This window comes from Pogona vitticeps, chromosome 12 (genome assembly GCF_051106095.1).
Source record: "Pogona vitticeps strain Pit_001003342236 chromosome 12, PviZW2.1, whole genome shotgun sequence".
In the NCBI taxonomy this organism is placed as follows: Eukaryota; Metazoa; Chordata; class Lepidosauria; order Squamata; family Agamidae; genus Pogona; species Pogona vitticeps.
The window spans coordinates 9,584,241-9,605,548 of record NC_135794.1 but is presented as its reverse complement, the minus strand read 5'-3'; the positions used below and the strand labels follow the sequence as shown (position 1 = coordinate 9,605,548).

At 43.9% G+C, this 21,308-nt stretch overlaps 1 protein-coding gene across 2 annotated transcripts; it reads right to left on the bottom strand.

The window, feature by feature from the left end:
* Nucleotides 1-347: 347 nt before the first annotated feature.
* Nucleotides 348-21,076, bottom strand: LOC110084467 (actin, cytoplasmic type 5). Of its 2 annotated transcripts, none has more exons than XM_072982141.2 (2): nucleotides 20,863-21,076; nucleotides 348-1,797 (listed from the first exon to the last, which is right to left on the bottom strand). In XM_072982141.2, exon 2 carries the CDS (start codon nucleotides 1,784-1,786, stop codon nucleotides 656-658), a length of 1,131 nt encoding a protein of 376 aa, XP_072838242.1. In that variant the 5' UTR covers nucleotides 1,787-1,797; nucleotides 20,863-21,076; the 3' UTR covers nucleotides 348-655. The 2 variants fall into 2 exon arrangements, with proteins under 2 accessions (XP_072838242.1, XP_020659503.2); XM_020803844.3 differs by lacking the exon at nucleotides 20,863-21,076 and adding an exon at nucleotides 9,307-9,432.
* Between the last annotated feature and the right edge of the window lie 232 nt (nucleotides 21,077-21,308).

Below are 21,308 nucleotides of genomic sequence, written 5' to 3'. Positions count from 1 at the left end.
AAACTTTTTATTCTTTCTCTTACTAATGTCTCAGAGTGAATTATTGAGATTGCAAGTGCCAGTTGATGAGAAAATGGGATGTGTACTTTGGGGAACTTGAAGCTATTCTGCTTTGTGAATCCCTGCACTTCTGCTGTGCTGCTAGAAGAATTTAGCCAGACGTTCAAAACTCTGGAACAATTTATTGTGGCTTCTCTTTTCCCCCTTATTATTGATTCTGGCAGTTCTCTTTTTATTTCCTGTTGCTTGTTGTTTCATCCTGTGCCATTATAAATCTGTTATTTTCTCTTTCTTTCATGAAAACAATGCAAAAAGAAGGTGCACTACAAGAAACATATTACAAACTCTTACTTTATGATAAGCACATTTATTCACTTTATTCATCCAGAAATTATCTGTAAAGAACTATAGAAATCCCCTCCCCAGGTTACAAAGGAAACATTTTCTATTCAACATTAAGCTTATTAAAAATGATCAGGAACCAATAGTGCAGAAGATCCACTTGATTCCTGATCTCCAGAATGACCATTGAAAAATCCTTGGGAAAACTTTTGCTTAATGTCTCAGATTATAGAAATAATAGAATCAATGTTGAGGATATTACACCAGGGCAGAACTAAAATCAATATGAGCAAAAGACGTTGGTTATAGATCATTAAAAGCATTTACGGTGGACGATGGATGGACCAGATTCATCGTACTCTTGCTTGCTGATCCACATCTGCTGGAAGGTGGAAAGAGAGGCCAGGATGGAGCCCCCAATCCACACAGAATACTTGCGCTCCGGGGGAGCAATGATCTTGATTTTCATCGTGGTGGGGGCCAAGGCTGTGATCTCCTTTTGCATTCTGTCAGCAATGCCTGGGTACATGGTGGTCCCTCCTGATAGGACTGTGTTGGCATAGAGGTCCTTGCGGATGTCCACGTCACACTTCATGATGGAATGGTAAGTGGCCTCATGGATCCCTGGCTGTTCCATGCCCAGAAAGGAGGGTTGGAAGAGGGCTTCTGGGCACCTGAAGCGTTCATTGCCAATGGTGATCACCTGCCCATCAGGTAACTCATAGCTCTTCTCCAGGGAGGAGGAGGATGCAGCCGTGGCCATCTCTTGGTCAAAATCCAAAGCAACATAGCATAGCTTCTCCTTGATGTCCCTCACAATCTCCCTCTCAGCCGTGGTGTGGAAGCTGTAGCCTCTCTCAGTCAGGACCTTCATGAGGTAATCAGTCAGGTCACGGCCAGCCAAATCTAGGCGCAGGATGGCATGGGGCAAGGCATAACCTTCATAAATGGGCACCATGTGAGTGACTCCATCTCCAGAGTCCAAGACGATCCCTGTGGTACGGCCAGAGGCGTAGAGGGACAGCACTGCCTGGATGGCCACGTACATAGCTGGCGTGTTGAAGGTCTCAAACATGATCTGCGTCATCTTCTCCCGGTTGGATTTGGGGTTCAGAGGAGCTTCGGTGAGCAAGACTGGGTGCTCTTCAGGGGCCACCCTCAACTCATTATAGAAGGTGTGGTGCCAGATCTTCTCCATGTCATCCCAGTTGTTGACAATGCCATGTTCAATGGGATACTTCAGGGTGAGGATACCTCTCTTGCTCTGAGCTTCATCTCCCACGTAGCTGTCCTTCTGACCCATCCCTACCATGACTCCCTGGTGCCTGGGCCGCCCCACGATGGAGGGGAACACTGCACGGGGGGCATCGTCTCCTGCAAACCCAGCTTTGCACATGCCGGAACCATTGTCCACAACCAGAGCAGCAATTTCTTCATCGGCCATTTTGACTTAACCTAGAGGGAACATAAAATAGTGTAGAGGTATCAAACAACTGATTTAGGAAATAGTTGGGCTGACTGCAGAAGACAGTTAAAATGACACCTAAGTTAGTCCACTCTGATGCCTTGGTCAACAACGGTCACAAACTAATTCACCTGTATTCGATTTTTACTGGGAAAAGGTTTTGTCAGTATTCCCTTTCAAGCCAGTTACTGCTGAGTTCCCTGGAAATACTCTAAATGTAGTAAAGTGGTGAGATTTAACCCCTGTTAAGCTATGCAAATTTGAAAGCCAGCAATATGCTAGAAGAGTGTGGTCAGTATGGCTCATTTATTCTTCTATGTCTGGGGTGTCCATCTGTTGGAAGAAACATTGTCTGTAGTCTAAGTGAGATAACTCATCAGACAGTGACCAAAATCCTGTTACTTAGCATAGTAAATTCTACCAGAGTAGGCACATTTGATCAGTGGAGATTTCCCAAGTCTACTCCTCTATAGGTTCCATTGATTGAATGTAGGACGTGTTGATCTACAAATCAGCTCCAGCAATATTCCTCTCTACCACAAGCAGGTCTTTCTAAATCTATAAAGGTAAAGGTTCCCCTTGACATGTAGTCCAGTCATGTCCAACTCTAGGGCGCAGTGCTCATCTGTAGAGCCAGAGTTGGTCTGAAGACAGTTTCTGTGGTCACATGGCCATCGCGACTAGACGCGGAACACCGTTACCTTCCCACCGAGGTGGTACCTATTTATCTACTCGCATTTTGCATACTTTTGAACTGCTAGGTTGGCAGGAGCTCGGACAAGCGACGGGAGATCACGGATGTGTGTGTGTGTGTGTGAGAGAGAGAGAGAGAGAGTGAAAGAGTGTACATATCCTTTTGTCTACTATGGAAATGGTGGCTAGGTTCAAAGTGATTGAGAACTCAGAAGGGTTTGAAAGATGACATAATTGTTCTCCCTAATAAAAAAAAAGTCCTGACACTTCAGCTCTTTAAACTCAGGATCCAGTACATCACTGACTGCCAGACAAGAACTTGATTGAGGACAATCAACATGTTGATCAGGGCTGGGGGCGTAGATATAAAGCAGGGAGATCTTCCATGCTAGGGCCACACCTCCTTGATACAGCACGGGCAACAGATATACTTGGGATTTGCAGCCAAAAAGATTAATTGTTCTGAGCTCTTCTGGGATAGCAAGCCATAGGAGTCTACACCAAAAAGACAGAGACCAGAATCCTTCTGATGTTTGCATAAGGCCTACTTAAATTGCCATATTAATTGCTAAGGGGCTGGGATGCATCTCTCTGGTATGCCTTGTCATGCAAGGCATACCAATTGTGCTACTGAGATGTGTCTGAGCACCTCAGCAATTAGCCATGGCATGCTATGCAGATCTTCTGTGAACACCAAAAGGAGTCCAGCTGCAGATAGATAATATGTGACAGGTCAAGCCCGTATGAGAAGGACCTGCAAGGGGACGTGGTGGCACAAGGGGACGTAGTTGCACTGCGGGCTAAACTGCAGAAGCCTTTATATGCTGCAGGGTCAGAAGACCAAGCAGTCGTAAGATCGAATCCACGCGATGGAGTGAGCGCCCGGCGCTTGTCCCAGCTCCCGCCAACCTAGCGGTTCGAAAGCATGCAAATGCAAGTAGATAAATAGGGACCACTTCGGTGGGAAGGTAACAGCGTTCCGTGTCTAAGTCGCACTGGCCATGTGACCACGGAAGATTGTCTTCGGACAAAAATGCTGGCTTTATGGCTTGGAAACAGGGATGAGCACCGCCCCCTAGAGTCGAACACGACTGGACAAAAATTGTCAAGGGGAACCTTTACCTTTTAAAGTCTTAATAATAACTGTGAAAACATTTCTGTCCCATCTACATCCTGCCAGTGGTGTGCATACTGCCAATTGAGAATTACTGCTTCCCCAGGTGTCCTTTCCACCATGTGGTTTCTGGGGGCGGAGGTGATGTCAGGCTACCTGGAACTGTGCATCAATGCCCATGGGATGAAATGTACCCCTGAAGATCCTCCCACAAGAATGTTTCAGACTTCCTCCACTGGAGCTGATGGCTGAACAGGAAGAACTTAAGAGCGCTTCTTGTGTTAAGGCTTACCTGCAGAAGCTACGAAGTGTGCCGGAGTGCTGGCATAGCTTCGAAATTTGGTCTTGTTCTCTGTTCTACTTTGCCCTCCCATCCCGATTGTCCTTCGTCCTGATTTCTTGGCTTGTTCTCCACTCCTGCCTTTGGATTGGTGCTGACTGGATTCCATGCTAACTCCAGATATTTGCCCAATCCCAAAGTGTTGTCTTCCTACCAGCCTTGGAAAAATTTGTCTTTGGGGAACCATCAGTCCCAGAATCCTTCAGCCAGGGACGAGGGGGGTGTTGAATGGGAGATATATTCAACACTCCCCTCGCCCCTGTGGCAACTGGGGTCTTGATTTAAATGCAAATATCACAGGTTTAGTGGTTTGTCTTTTCCCTACTTACACTTCTGCTAAGCCTGAAACCTGTTCTTGCTGGAAGGTAGCCAAAGGCACATCTTTGACCTTATTTGGCTATATTGCAAAATGAAACTGTTGGTGCTCTTTGCTCCCTTGGCTACAGTTGGCGTGTTTATGATATTGGCTTATGGTACGTGTGGTTTTCTAGTGTCTTCTGGCAAGAGATAAGCTCCCACAAGCAATAAAGATAAATCAAAGAACAAATGGGCAAGAAATGGAGAAGCGGGAAAAGAAAAATGCGAGTACAGTGGATCCTCGACTTATGGAATTAATCCGTATTGGAACAGTGGCTGCAGGTTGAAAAGTCTGTAGGTCGAGTCTCCATTGACCTACAATGCATTGAAAACCAATGAATGGCGTAACCAGCCATTTTTGTTCCATTTTGGTTTTTTTCTGGTCTGTAGGTCGATTCTCCAGCTGCAAGTCGAACCTAAATTTTGCGGCCGGAGAAGTCTGTAACTCGAAAAGTCTGAAGGTCAAGCCGTCTGTAAGTTGAGGGTCCATTGTATAGAGGAAATCTCCACACTGTGGGATTATTGGCCAAGGTGTCTGTGTTACTGGCATCCAGTTGAAGGAAAGGTGGCTTCAAGATGCCACATCATAGGTTAGAAGGCGGCACTCCTTGAGTTCTGAAAATGTCTGATTGTCACAGCAGGGACTTTTAACATGTCTTCCCCCACCCCAACCAAAGTCTGAAAATTAGATTGTTTTGTGATTGTTCTTTGCGAGATAAGCACAGGCTGGGTTTGCAAATCGGATTATTCAGTGAAGAACATCTTTCTGAATTGTATCCACAGAGTGCTAATGGACCTTGTCTGCAAATCGTGAGCCATCTGTAGTACATAGTTTGGCCCTAAACTATAATTTGTGTGGTTGTAGAGACTGTAACTGGGCAGCAGACCACATACAGTACTCTGTATTGGGAGAGCTGGAATTCATTTAGGGAGTGATTTTTGTTCCCATTATCTTCATCTGTTATAATGTTTGAAGTTATTCACTCATTACCATGTAAAAAGGGGAGTAGCTAGCTGCTTTTAATAACCAATCACAAAACAAAGCAAGATGATTTGCTATTGAAAATGTGAAAATCAGACATTTTCATTCAATTTTGCTGTTTTACACAGTAGCCAAACAAAAGCATCTTAGGATTGATAATAGAACAGATAAAATGTGAAATAATTCCATGAAAACTGCATCCGGAAAGTAATTTTAAAAAGTACTGTAACTGTAACTCTGTCATCCATTACAACTGTGGAGTAACTTGGTTCCCATTCTTTGAAATGTAACTTAGTTATGCCCCTATCACCAACAAATGATTTGTTACAGATAACTATATTGCTACTGTCTGGTTACTACTGCGCTGTGTTCCATGCCTATTCTACAATACTGCATCCCATTCCCAGCCTTTGACTGAGAAAAAAGATGATGTTAGTTAAAATTCTGTTGCTCAACGTAGTAAGTGACACTAGAGTAGGCCCAATGAATCAGTGGGAATTCAGTGAATCAATTCCTCTGTAAATTCTAATGATTCAAATTGGCCTACTTTAGTTGTGACTTACTGGGGTTTTTTCGTGTATAAGACTATACTTTTCTCTAAAATATTTAGACTAAAAATTGAGGGTTGTCTTATACATGGAAGTAAGCTGAGGAGAGAGAAAAACAAGTGGAGGGGAAAGCAGGGATCAAATTGTTCCTGCAGGGCTTTGATCCCTGCTTTCCCTTCCACTTGCTAATCCTTAGCAAAAGGAAAGCAGGGATCCAAGCACTGCAGGGTCACTTTGATCCATGTTTTCCCCTCTGCTTGCTAAATCTCATGGGGCTTAAAAAAAGGAGGGGGAAATAATCAAAGCAATCCGGTGGCTGTATAAGGGGGAAAGGGATCAAAATGATTGTGCAGTTGCAGGATTGCTTTGATCCCTTTCTCCCTCTTTTTGCTAAACCCCGTGGGGCTTAGCACAAAGTGAGAAAACAGTGATCCAAGTGATCTTGCAGTGCTTTGATCCCTTTCCCTCTACACTTGTTAACTCCCACTTAAATTTCTTAATTTTGGGTTAGAAAAGTGGGGGACGTCTTATACATGGGGGCATCTTATACACGGAAAAATACGGTAATATGCTAAACAACAGAATGTTAGTCCTTATTTCTTTTGTATACAGATATGTAGATTTGTGTTGAAGAGTTTAATAAAAAAATATCTCATATGATAAAATTACTAAAGTTCCACTTCTAAACACACTTCTTAGGAAGTAAAATAGTATCAAACTTAGAAGTTTAATTCTTAGTAGATATGTCTTGACCACACTAAGATTTCTTCAGTCAGGAGTGACTACACTGGTATTCACTCCACACTTTGTGCTAGACTGGCAAGGCTGCACTCAGTATATTTTCCATCAGCTACTTGATCTACAGATTGTGAATAAGCCCAGTCTTGTTGCATGGTTATTTGTTGTTTTTTTGCTCAGCCAGCAGAGACTAGTGGCTTTTTTGTAGCAATTCTGCCAATGACTTTTTTCAGTTTTTGTGGAATGTGTGATGGCCTATATCGATTCAAAGGGCCAGTGTCCTGGGAGAGGTCAAACATTTTTAAAAAAATACCTATTATTTAGGTTTTACAAATGATTATTTTTTAATTGGCAAGTGACATAGCACTAAATTGACATCACCTGAGAAACTGCAGTGCTCATCTGCCATAGCACTATACCAGAGAAGTGTTTTAAAATCATTGTGAAGAGAAACAGGAAGAAACCACGAGAATCAGATATTCTCACTCTACTGGCATCTTGCTGTGAGGATAATGTGGGCAAGGAGGAAGGAAGCACATTTGCCACCCTGAGCTCTTTGGAGGGGAATAAGAACCAAATATTACAGTACTGAGGTGGGTGCTCATGATGTGATAACAATGGAAATTCCAACCATTTATTTCCTGTTTCTCTCTGTTTTCAAGCAGCTATCCAATCCCATGGCTTTTACTCTCTCTGGGACTCAGCTGTGTGGCCCCTCTTGAGCAGCTTGCCGCAATTTTGGACTTCCCCAAAACTTTGTTGGAGTACAACTCCCACTACACCGACCAGTTTTGCTCATGTGGTAGGGCAATGGGAGATATATTCAACACACCCAGAGAATGCTTGGCTGAAGCAGGCTCAGAATAGCCAAACTTGCTTACACGCAGAGCTTGAATAAGGAAGAACACCATCAGAGTTTCTCAAAGGGTGTCCAATAGACCTTAATCAAACAACATGCTGCACTAACCAGACAGGGAGTAAAGACATACTTGTGCTTATAACTAGAGATCTCTAGTTTATAACTCACCTGGGTCCATGCATTATCCTCCACAGCAGCACTTCCCCTCCAACTCCATAAAACTGTCATCTTCCAATTTTTTCTCCAATCCTATTTTAATTTCTGTCTTTAAATCACGTTCCCAAATTGATTTCAGACCTTCTATTTCAGTCTCTTTTTCCAAAATTAGGTTATAAATTCTACTCACTACTCCCTTCCTCAAAGCATCTTTCTGCATGTCTTCATGTGATGATAGAAATTGTTCATACTTAGTACATTCTCTGCATTTGCCATTAGTTTTCAACCATTTGTCCAACTATCTAATTGGGTATAATTATACCATATTTTATCAGTTTGAAGTTTAACTATAATCCTCCGATCTCATTTTAATCATCCACTCCTTCATTCTGGCAACTTTTTAATCAAACAAATCGGCTAAACCTTTCAAGTTTGCTGGGAAATTTTCTATTTTGGTCACTAATTTTAGTGGTGAAGTAAAGGGATATAACTTATTATTATATCTGTTGCAGACATTTAACATGTTTCTTATGTTTCTTATTTGAGCCTCATGGCACAATGGTTAAACTGCTGGACTGCAGCTAAAACTGTGCTCCCAGGGTTCAATCCCAGGTAGCCAGCTCAAGGTTGACTCAGCCTTCTCTCCTTCCGAGGTCAGTAAAATGAGTACCCAGCTTCATGTGTAGCCTGCATAATTAACTTGTAAACCACCCAGAGAGTGCTTGAAGTGCTATAGGGCAGTATATAAGCAATATATTTTGCTTTTAAAAAGGGTGTCTACCTGATTTATTGTCTTTCTTTTTACTACATTAAACAAATATTTTTCAATATTTCCATTTATTTTTGAGGATTCCATATCCCACCAAATTAACCTTCCTTTGTTATATATAGTATCTCCAATAAATCTTAGTTGATTAGTTATATAATAATTTGGATCAGTTTGAATGGGGTCTGGATCTAAGTGGAACAAACAGATGCAGTTCTGGAGCAAATGTATACAGTGATGCCTCGCATAGCGACATTAATCCATGCAGCAAAAATCGCTGCTAAGCTATTTCGTTGCAATGCGATTTTAAAAAGCCCATAAAAACGCATTAAAACCTGTTTAATGGGTTCCCACGGGCAAAAAACTGATCTTAAAGCGAAGATCCTCCATACGGTGGCCATTTTCGCTGCCTCTTAAGCGAGGAATCGGCGCGAAAACACAGCGGGTGGCCATTTTTTTTACCCGGCGGCCATTTTGGAACTGCCGATCAGCTGTTTAAAAAACATCACTTTGCGATGATCGGTAAGCGAAAACAGGGAACAGATCATCGCAAAGCGATAAAACCCCCATTTAAAACATTGCAATGCAATCGCTTTGAGATCGCAAAAAGTTAATCGCTATGTGGTTTCATCGCTAAACGGAGCACCCTTTAAGCGAGGCACCACTATACATTGATTTGGATCCAGGGCACAAATAAATCCAGACCAAATCAGGATGAGACGCCAAGGCATGACCTAGCCACCAGACTGAACTGCAAGACCAGATCACAGTCCCAAAACCTGCAATTGCCAAATTAATTCCTTTAAGGCTAAACTCCCTCCAGCTGGTCCTTTGTCCAGCTCACCTGGATCTTAACTTCTTGCAGCCAGCCAAAGAGGAGGAGCGAATGCATCCAACAGACTGAGGATAGAACACTCTGGGTGTTTAGCCTTGTTCTTAGACTTACCTGACGCTGGCAGAGTTGGCTTTGTGGGCAACCCCAAGGTGGACCGTGTAAGAAATTGTTTCACGCCTACCTGGTCCTATTTATCCACTGCTACCCAGTTTGCCCTTTGTCTCCCCTTGATTTCATTCTTCCGCTTGTGTATTAACAGAAAGCTTATCAGAAGTCAAACTGTGGCTGTAAATCTGATGTTACCCATATATGGCAAACAACAGCACGTATCTGGCCATATATGGCCTAAGGTGCCTTTGGCCTTCTATGATCAACTCCTTCGGTCATAGTCCATCGATTCTTCTGTGTTCACGTTTCAAGGACTTGTCCCAATGCCACCCGGCTTCTCTATCCTTTTCTTTACTAGTGATTTATTTGACCACCTGTACACCTGCTGTGACTATTTTGTCCTTCAATGAAATGACTCTAGATGGCGCCTTTAAGGTAGTGGGTTCACTGTGCAGCTTTCTGCGTATCTATTCAGAAGTAAGCCCTGTTGAACTGATCAGTGGAATTATGTACTCTCAGGTTAGTGAGTATTAGGACTACAGATCAGTTTTAAGCAAATCCCAAGTTTAGAAATATGGCATGATTTGTACTGATCTGTGTACTGAGAGTGCAAAAAACGGCCTGAAACTCAACATCAAAAATCTAAGATCATGGCCACTGGTCCCATCACCTCCTGGCAAATAGAAGGGGAAGATACAGTGGACCCTCTACTTACGGAATTAATCCGTATTGGAACGGTGGCTGCAAGTCGAAAAGTCTGTAGGTCGAATCTCCATTGACCTACAATGCATTGAAAACCGATTAATCCCATAACCGGCGGTTTTTATTCTATTTTTGTTCCATTTTGGGGTTTTTCTGGTCTGTAAGTCGATTCTCCGGCTGCAAGTCGAATCTAAATTTTGCAGCCAGAGAAGTCTGTAACTCGAAAAGTCTGTAAGTCGAGCCTTCTGTAAGTTGAGGGTTCGCTGTATGGAAGCAGTGACAGATTTTACTTTCCTGGGCTCCATGATCACTGCAGATGGAGACAGCAGCCACGAAATTAAAAGACGCCTGCTTCTGGGGAGGAAAGAGATGACAAACCTTGACAGCATCTTAAAAAGCAGAGATATCACCTTGCCAACATAAGTCCGAATAGTCAAAGCTATGGTTTTTCCTGTCGTGATGTATGGATGTGAGAGCTGGATCATAAAGAAAGCAGACCGCCGAAGAATTGATGCCTTTGAATTGTGGTGCTGGAGGAGGCTCTTGAGAGTCCCCTGGACTGCAAGGAGAACAAACCTATCAATTCTAAAGGAAATCAACCCTGAGTGCTCACTGGAAGGACAGATCCTGAAGCTGAGGCTCCAGTACTTTGGCCATCTCATGAGAAGACTCCTTGGAAAGACCTTGATGTTGGGAAAGTGTGAAGGCAAGGGGAGAAGGGGACGACAGAGGATGAGATGGCTGGACAGTGTCTGCGAAGCAACCAACATGAAATTGACAGAACTCCGGGAGGCAGTGGAAGATAGGAGGGCCTGGCGTGCTGTGGTCCATGGGGTCACGAAGAGTCGGACACGACTAAACGACGACGTCAGAAGTCTGGCTTTCAATGGACTGGCTAGATTTAATTCTAGGGCAAAATGTTGGTTCAGGTTGGTGCTTCTGATGAGCTCATGTTGGCCCATCATAATGTTTGGAGCCCTAATAATCAAGCCAATTATCTAGCAGGTATTTCACCCAGCAACACATAGAGAGAGATTTAGCACCTAAAAGGGAACAACTCAAAGCATCTGCATCGAATAGGCATACACTTTTCTCCTCCCTGTTGAACTGATAAATGGAATTATGCACTCCCAGGTTAATGGGTATGAGGGCTATGGACCAGGTTGGGACTAAACCCAATTTTGAATAGAACTGACGCAATTTGTAATGAAGTCTGCTTTGGTGGAGTCTGTATTGAAGTGGACCAGTTAGATTCTGTTCTAGGGTAAAATTACAACACTGGGTATTTTTGGTAGTTCTGATGGGCTCATGTTGATCCCTTTTGCTACAATCAATTACTACAATAAAAAGGCAAGGCGGACCGGATGTGACCCACAGGCCATACTTTGGAGACCCCTGGTCTAGGCCCCTGCCCGACGGAGAAATGGGGTACATGGAAGTCACTGAATAGACTACAGACCAGAGTTAGGTGAGCCAAAGTGAACCTAAGAACATGGGGTTTTGACATTGACACAGCCCTTTGCAAGAGCAGACATGTTGACACCTATGTCAGCGTACTCTGTGCCCCTGCCCAAAATGCTGTTGATGGTGCCCATTTTGGGTAAAAATTATCTGGTGTGTTTATTACTTACACTCCGGTGCTTCTGACTCGAAGAAAGACAGGAGGAGTTCTAAGGTTAAATGGGGTGAACTGGCAGACTGATTTGGATCTAAGACGCCAACCTTTTGAGCCTACTAGAGATTTCTTAACAGACTTTAAACTTCCATAGATCACAAGCTTTCGGAGCTAGCCATCTGTAGCCATCACAAACATGTGTCAAGTTTATCGTATCTTCTAATGTCATGTACATCAGTGGGAACACACACAAATGGACAGCCCCTTTTCCTGTTCTAGTCTAGTGCATTGATTTTACAAATTTCTACAAAGGTAGAAAGTACTCAGAGGTGGTTTACCATTCCCTCCCTATGGGGGCACCTTGAGACCATGCAGCTTGCCCAAGATCATACAGGCTGGCTCTTCTCAATGGAGGCATAATAAAAAATTGAACTCCCAACTTCTGGCTCCACAACCAGATGCCCAAATCACTCAGCTATCCAGCCAGCTGCAGCTTTATATCACTCTGTTTTAATTAGCTTCCTAAAAACAGTCCAGGCTAACATAGCCTTGCCCGAGAACACAGCTGGAGCCTCTGGGCTCCGATGCCCGTTGCAAGCAAGCAAACCAGCAGAGGGCAGAGGGCTTCCCACCTGCTCTTCTCCTGTATCCTCCAACACATCCTATGATTGGGAGATGGTCCTCTGCCTTCCCAGTCCTGCTCTTCTGTCCTCCTTGACCCAGCCTCCTCCAACTATTTCTCATTAGGGAACGGTCTTTCCTTCAACTGCCTTGGCCTGATCCTGAGAAATCCGACCCTCCTCCCAGTTGCCTGATACCTGTGTGCTGGGGCCAAACAGCTTGCTAGGGATGACCGCCTGCAGCCCCTCACGGTAGGTTTAGCTGGGATGGGAAACCTGGTCTGGGGTGACTTTCAATCTATCTAGCACTAACTAGAGATGTATAAATTCAACAACAAAATAATAATAATAATTTCCCAAGAAAAAATCCACGTAAGAAGTGTTTTCATTTTATATTTTCTTATTATAAGTATTATAACATTTTTTTACATTTCCCTCCCAAATTTCCATTTTTCTGGAAAAAAATGGGAAATTTTTTTGGGGGGGAAATCCATTTTCCCATTTTCCCCAGGAAAAAAATGGAAATTTTGGGAAGTTTTATGTCTCTAGCACTAACCCATTGTTCGTTCCCTGCCTCTGAATTCTGAGAGAGCCCTGCCTCTCTGCTCTGTGTTGTTTCTCTCTCTTTAGTCTTTTGAAGTCTGTTGTTGAAAACAGTCATGTCAGTTTGCTGCTTGATTGTAAGTATGAAATTTTTATTCTTTCTCCTACTAATGTCTCAGAGTGAGTTCTTGATATTGTGCCAGTTAATGAGGAAAAAAAGGTGGACTACTCTGGGGAAATGGAAGGTATTCTGCTCTGTCCCAAACTTCTGAACAGTCCATGGTCATTCTTGGTGTTCTGCCCCCAAATTGTAACTTTTCTAAGCTGTGTTGTACATTCTGACAATATTCATTGCACTGGCAATTGCCCCTTGCTATATACAATGCCAGCATGACTTGGCCCCCACCCAGCAGGATTTAGCAAAAGTGGGTTCAAGGGAGGTAGTGTTAGTTTGCCAGCAGTAGTAAAGACAACCACAAGTATTGCAGCATCTTAAAGATTGGCACTTTTTTTTTTTGCATAATCTTATGTGGACTGTAGCCCACTTCTTCAGATGCAAGATGAAGAACATTTCATATTTCTAACAGTTATATTTCTAACAGTCATCACAACATTTCATATTTCTAACAGTCATCACAACAGTTCCCATATACCTGTTTTCACCAGATGTGTTTACATCCGCAATAAAAATGTAACACATTTCATCTCCACCAGATGACCCAAGGGTATGTGTCTGAGGGGGTTATGGTTTCTGCATTCTGTGCCCTTATGTACTCTGCCAGTGGTCGGCTATGGACAAGCCACAGTTACAGAGCGCCACCAAAAGGACAAGACTGGTAAACCACTTCCCTGATTTATTTTTACTGTACCTCTACAATGTGCAATGACGGAAGATGCTGTGAGAACCAGACATAATGCAATTGATATAGCACAATTTTATACGACATTCTTTATTTTCCTCTAGCATATATTTAATCATATATATTGGATCGTCTCTGTGTCCTTTCTTTTATTGTTTTCTCGGTTTCTAACGGTTTGCAAGAGAAGAGTAACACAGTCGCTTCTGTACTTTACAAAGCTCCGACACAAAAAGCAAACAAATCTGGAAAACCTTCGGGTCATAATAACTGCATCAGGTTGGCAGCACACCAATTGCTACTAATAGTAACAACGTGTGCGCACACGTACACCTATCGCGATTTCTTCTCCGCTATAATCTACTCGCAGCTTTTATAGTTCCCCGAATTGCTTCAGTTTCACCCTTATTAGTTTGCCTCTTACGGAGGGTTTAACGAGCCATAGCAAGGGAAGGAACCGGGTTGCGTTCCTCCTTTGCTGTGGGATTCAGAGCAGACTAGCTTGCAGTTCCTGAGAGTAGTCCACCCCTTTTCACTCCCTGCCACTTGTTTTTTCCTCTGCTTTTTCTCTGTTGACCTTCTTTCCTGCCCCACCCTACACTTAAAGTCTCATCTATAGTTATTTATGTTTTTCAAAAAAAAGAGAACGAACAGTAGTATCGTTACTCAAAACATAAGTTCCAGCCGGAACTTCCGGTTTGAATGCGGAAGCGGCCATAGAGTCCATGAAGGCAGAAGCGGCGCAGCTCTAGCTCTGGCGCCTCTATGGGGAAGGAGGTGGAGGGAAGATTTTGTGAATGAATCGCATTGGGAGTCTTAAGGGCTTACTCGAGAGTAGTGGCGTGCAGCATCGGTTTGTCGACAAAAAAATAATGAAACACAACAAGAACAGCAAACCCCCCCCCCCCGGAGACAAAAACGCTGTGGCATCTTAAAGACAAAATGTTGTGTATTTTAATGTGAGCTTTGGTGGATCAAGTCCCTTTCTTCAGTGGGACTACATGGCAGTCGTATTTGTGCATGGCCTCATGACCAGGGGGGAATAGAAATAATGTACGAAATGAGAATGGTTCGTTAGTAAAGAAAGGTGTTCTCAAACTGTGAAGGATTTCATTTATCTGTCTACAAGGAAACAGTAGCAGAACAGACTAGGCAGGTGGCAAAGAGCTGGTGATGACTTATTTATTTTTATTCATTCATTTATTTATTTGATTTATATCCCACCCATCTGGTATATTTAGACCACTCTGAGCGCCTTAAGAAACTTTTATGGATAAGTCAATCAAACTGATATCTCAGCAGTTTCTGTTTCTAGTCAAGTTCTGTAGTGAGGTTCCCCCTCTAAAATGGTGACTTCCGGATGATTCAAAGAGTTGTCCAGGTAGACTGAAATGTTCCAAAAAGATTTTTACGTGTTGCCATTCCTGACGTCAGAGTTATGTCCATTCTTTTGTTCAGAGATTGCCCTGCTCCACCCCATGAATGAACGATATCCAAAATGTCCTGTCCCCAACAGCTCTCGCTGCTCTGCAATTGTAAACTCAAATCTGTGGTTTCTTTAGGGAGTCAACTCATCTCATAGCAGGTCTTCCTCTTCTCCTGCTTCCTCTCAAAACCTTTGCACCATTATTATCTTTTCCAGCTAATTTCCTTCTTATGATGTATGTGCCCAAAGGACAGCTTCACTTTCACCATTTTTGCCTCCAGAGTTAGTTCAGGCATGACTTGCCCTAGGATCCATTTGTTTGTCTTTTTGGCAGTCCAGGGTATCCACAAAGTTGTTCTCCAGCACCATATTGCAAATGAATCTTTCCCCTCCCTCCCCCCTATCCTTACTTTCTCTCCAACTTCCATACCCATACATAGTGATTGGGAAACACCATAATGCTGGTGATCTTGGTCTCGGTCTCCAGTGATACATTGTAACACTTTATTATCTTTACAACCTTAGTTCTTTCATTGCTGCCCAGGGTAGAAATCTTCTGGTTTCTTGGCTGCAGTCTCCATTGGGTCTGATGATTGAACCAAGGTATATAAAATCTTTAACAATTTCAGTTTCTTCATTCTCAACATTAAAGTTGTTTAATCCCTCAGTAGTCATGATTTTGATATTAATGTTCAACTGCAGTCCTGCTTTGGCGCTTTCATTTTCACTAAAAGTTCCAAGTCATTGCTTTCATCTGTATATCTTAGATTAGTGATGATTCCATCGCTAATGTTCACTCTTCTTTCATCTGAATCTAGTTCTGCTTTCCATATACGTTCTGTGTACAGATTGAATAAAGAGATAAAATGCATTCTGTCTCTCCAGAACGTTCTGTCCTAATAGCAGCTTCTTGCCCACAAGTTACCCATCAAGGTTGAAAGCCGTCAGAATTCACAGTCACCCCAGAGACCTCCTTTTGAAGGGAAAGAGAAAGGAAGAAAGAACACTATCGTGCTGAAGAATGAATTTTGGGAGTATGCTTATCCCACCCTAACCACCCCTGGCTGGATACCCTGGATAAGGCTGGACAGACCCCACACTGTCTTAAGCAGGAGAAAAGAAAGAGGGTCCCTGGTCTCGGTTGTTGTTGTTTAGTCATTAAATCATGTCCGACTCTTCGTGACCCCATGGACCAGAGCACGCCAGGCCCTCCTGTCTTCCACTGCCTTCCGGAGTTGGATCAAATTCATGTTGGTAGCTTCGGTGACACTGTCCAACCATCTCGTCCTCTGTCGTCCCCTTCTCCTCCTGCCTTCACACTTTCCCAACATCAGGGTCTTTTCCAGGGAGTCTTCTCTTCTCATGAGATGGCCAAAGTATTGGAGCCTCACCTTCAGGATCTGCCTTCCAGTGAGCACTCAGGGTTTATTACCTTCAGAATGGATAGGTTTGTTCTCCTTGCAGTCCAAGGGACTCTCAAGAGCCTCCTCTAGCATGACAATTCAAAAGCATCAATTCTTCAGCGGTCAGCTTTCTTTATGGTCCAGCTCTCACTTCTATACATCACTAATGGAAAAACCATAGCTTTGACTATGCGGACCTTTATCATCAAGGTGATGTCTCTGCTTTTTAAGATGCTGCCTAGGTTTGTCATTGCTTTCCTCCCAAGAAGCAGGTGTCTTTTAATTTCGTGGCTTCTGTCACCATCTGCAGTGATCATGGAGCCCAAGAAAGGAAAATCTGTCCCTGCCTCCATATCTTCCCCTTCTATTTGCCAGGAGGTGATGAGGCCAGTGGCCATGATCTTAGTTTTTTTTATGTTGAGCTTTAGACCATTTTTGGCGCTCTCCTCTTTCACCCTCATTACAAGGTTCTTTAATTCCTCCTCACTTTCTGCCATCAGAGTGGTATCATCTGCATATCTGAGGTTGTTGATATTTCTTCCTGCAATCTTAATTCCAGTTTGGGATTTATCCAGTCCAACCTTTCGCATGATGCATTGTGCATATAAGTTAAATAAGCAGGGGGACAATATACATCCTTGTCATACTCCTTTCCCAATTTTGAACCAATCAGTGTTTCCATATCCAGTTCTAACTGTTGCTTCCTGTCCCACATATAGGTTTCTCAGGCGGTAGATAAGGTGATCAGGCAGTCCCATTTCTTTAAGGACTTGCCATAGTTTGCCGTGATCCACACAGTCAAAGGCTTTTGCATAGTCAATAAAGCAGATATTTTTCTGGAACTCTCTGGCTTTCTCCATAATCCAGCACATGTTAACAATTTGGTCTCTAGTTCCTCTGCCCATTTGAAATCCAGCTTGTACGTCTGGGAGTTCTTAGTCCACATACTGCTGAAGCCTACCCTGTAGGATTTTAAGCATAACCTTGCTAGCGTGTGAAATGAGTGCAACTGTACAGTAGTTGGAGCATTCTTTGGCACTGCCTTTCTTTGGGATTGGGATGTAGACTGATCTTTTCCAATCCTCTGGCCACTGCTGAGTTTTCCAAACTTGCTGGGATATTGAGTGTAGCACCTTAACTTTTCTTTTAAGATTTTAAATAAAATCTTTAACATCTTTTAAGATTTTTAATAGTTCAACTGGAATGCCATCACCTCCACTATTAGCCATGCCTTCTAAGGCCCACTTGACCGCTTTCCAGGATGTCTGGCTCAAGGTTAGCAACCACACTATCTGGGTTGTCTGGGACATCCAGATCTTTCTGGTGTAATTTCTCTGTGTATTCTTGCCACCTCTTCTTGATGTCTTCTGTTTCTTTGCGTTCCCTATCATTTTTGTCCTTTATCATGTCCATCTTTGCACAAAAGGTTCCTTTAATATCTCCAATTTTCTTGAACAGATCTCTGGTTTTTCCCTTTCTATTATTTTCCTCTATTTCTTTGCACTGTTCATTTAAGAAGGCCCTCTTGTCACTCCTTGCTATTCTTTGGAAGTCTGCATTCAATTTTCTGTATCTTTCCTGATCTCCCTTGCATTTTTCCTTCACTTCTCTGATATTTCTAAGGCCTCGTTGGAAAGACACTTTACTTTCTTGCATTTCCTTTTCTTTGGGATGGTTTTTGTTGCTTCCTCCTGTACAATGTCATGAGCCTCCATCCAGAGTTCTTCAGGCACTCTCCACCAACTCTAGTTCCTTAAATCTGTTCTTCACTTCCACTGTGTATTCATAAGGGATTTGGTTTTAGTTTATACTGGACTAGCCCAGTGGTTTTTCCCACTTTCTTCAGTTTAAGCTTGAAATTTTTCTCTACGAAGGTGATGATCAGAGCCACAATCAACTCCTGGTCTTGTTTTTGCTGGCTGTATAGAGCTTCTCCATCTTTGGCTGCAGAGAACATAATCAATCTGATTTCGGTATTGCTCATCTGGTGATGTCCATGTATAGAGTCGCCTCTTGTGTTGTTGGAAAAGAATGTTTGTGATGACCAGCTTGTTCTCTTGACAAAACTCTATTAGTCTTTGTCCTTCTTCGTTCTGAACTCCAAGGCCAAATTTCCCTGTTGTTCCTTTTATCTCTTGACTCCCTACTTTAGCATTCCAGTCCCCTATAATGAGAAGACCATCTTTCTTTGGTGGCAGTTCTAGAAGGTGTTCTAGGTCTTCATAGAATTGGTCAATTTCAGCCTCTTCAGCATCGGTGGTTGGTGCATAAACTTGGATTACTGCACTGTGATGTTGAAAGGTCTGCCCTGGATTCATATGGAAATCATTCTATCATTTTTGAGATTATATCCCAATACAGCTTTTCCCACTCTTTTGTTGGCTATGAAGGCTACTCCATTTCTTCTACGGGATTCGTGCTCACAGTAGTAGATATGATAATCTTCTGAATTGAATTCGCCCATTCCCGTCCATTTTAGTTCACTTACACCCAGGATGTCAATGTTTATTCTTGCCGTCTCCTGTTTGACCACATCCAGTTTACCAAGGTTCACAGATCTTACATTCCTGGTTCCTATGCAGCATTTTTCTTTGCAGCATCGGGCTTTCCTTTCACTTCCAGGCACGTCCGCAGCTGAACGTCCTTCTGGCTTTGGCCCAACCACTTCATTAGCTCAGGAGCTACTTGTCCTTGTCCTCCGCTCTTCCTCAGCATGTTGGACGCCTTCCGACCTGAGGGGCTCATCTTCCAGCGTCATATCATTTAGCCTTTTGTTTCTGTTCATGGGGTTTTCTTGGCAAAGATACTGGAGTGGCTTGCCAGTTCCTGCTCCAGGTGGATCGCGTTGAGTCAGAACTCTCCTCTATGACCTGTCCGACTTGGGTGTCCCGGCACGGCATAGCCCATAGCTTCTCTGAGTTACTCAAGCTCCTTCACCACGACAAGGCAGCAATCCATGAAGGGGGATTGCTGCCCTGCTCTCTAGTCCCTGCCTATTGAGGTATCCCTACTACAATTTAAGGCAGATCCCTTGCGCGCTTGATCAAAGTTCCTGTCACTAGGAGTGGAAAAAGGGGCATCAATCAGCCTGGAGTTGAGGAAAACGTGTCAATAGTAATCATAGTGTCATGACCTGGTTCAAAACTGTTTAATATTACTGTGGTTGTTAAGTTTACTCCTGGTTCAGGAAATCCTGTTAATTTGAATAATACTGCATCTCATTGTATAGAATAGAGGGAAACCCATCAGCCTGTCTGGAATTGATGGAATTAATCATATATAATGTATTTACAATGTACAATTGTCATGCTATTTATATGCGTATAAATACAAAAAAAACCTTTAAGTGCTGTTTGGGTCTTATACACATGTAAATACGCAATGCACTGAGATATAGCGTATTTTAGATATCTCAGTGCATTCCATATTTACATGTCTAAAATACGCTATATATTACCCCTGCAAAAGGCAACAGAAAGATGGGACTTATTTAACAAATGGACTGAATCGACAGGCAGTAGCTGATCAATATATATTGAAATGTGAACTTTATCTACAAGGCAGAGAAGAGTAAATAGAATAACTTAAAATTTTGATATGGCAATAGATATAGATTGGATACCAGTATGTTATTGTCTCCCCTCTTCCTCATAAATTCCAATTCCCTTTTTCCTTTGTTACCCCTTATGTTAAAAAAATAAAATGTTTTGAAAAAATAAAATAAAATACGTTATATATTTATTATTTATTTAACATATGTATAACGTATTTATATAATATTGGAAAACATATCAACATTGGAATACAGTATATAAGTGTGTGTGTAAGTAATATGCACTGTTATGTTGTCATTTACAGACACGCACACGCCAGAAATGCCAAAATCCCACGGCATTTAAAAAAATAAGGGGGGGGGGGAATCCTGGCTTTCTCTCTAGACCGGAAGTGCCGGATTAGTCGTCGTTTCCCCCCCCCCTCGTCACCACCGTGCGGTGACGCTCCTTCCGGCGCGTGGTCAACAGGGTCCCCCCTCCCTCTTCCACCTCCTCCTCCTCCTCCTCAGCCCCCGTTTCCGGCCCGGGTGGGTGGGGGAGGGGGGCCTTGGGGGCGCGGCTGAGGCGGCGGCGGCTGTTGCTGCTGCTGCTGCTGCTGCGCAGGAGACCCCGCCGGGGGACGCGAAGGGTGAGACGGGGGCGCCTCCTCGGGGGGGGGGGCCGCGCAGGCGGAGACCGAGGGTTTGGGGTGGGAGGTCCCAGGAGAAGTTGCCCCCCCCGGGGGTGGGGGTGGGGGGAGGAACGGCGGGGGTGGGGAGGAAGGGAGGGCTGTCGTCCGTCGAGGGGGGGGGGTTGGAAGAACCTGAGGGAGGGGGGAGCAGCCTCCATCCTAGACTCACGTTCACTCGCCGCCGCCGCCGCCTTGGGTGCCCTTACTCCCGAGTCGGTCCGCCTGCCTGACGTGCAAGGAAGTCCCATGGAGTCCAGTTGAGGCTTGGCTCCTTCCACTCGGCCGGGAGGAGTCCTGAGCATGCTAAGAGCGGAGCCCCAGGCACGCCTCCTCGGGAGCAAGTCCCCCTCGAGGGGAGCGAGCCGGACTCCCCCAACAAAGGTGCTCACGACGGCTTTGCAATCCCACGGAGTTGGGGCGGGAGAGGGAAGGGAAGGGCCCCCCCCCTCAGGGAAGGGAAGGCCCCCCCCCTCAGGGAAGGGAATGACTGGCTTGAAAAGGACCGCCCTCCTATTCCGTATCTACTCCCAAGGAAGCCCCTAGGGGTGTTAAGTGGGAGGTGGGCTACACCTGGTAGGAAGTCCGACCCCTTAAAACTCACGCAGGCGGGAGGGG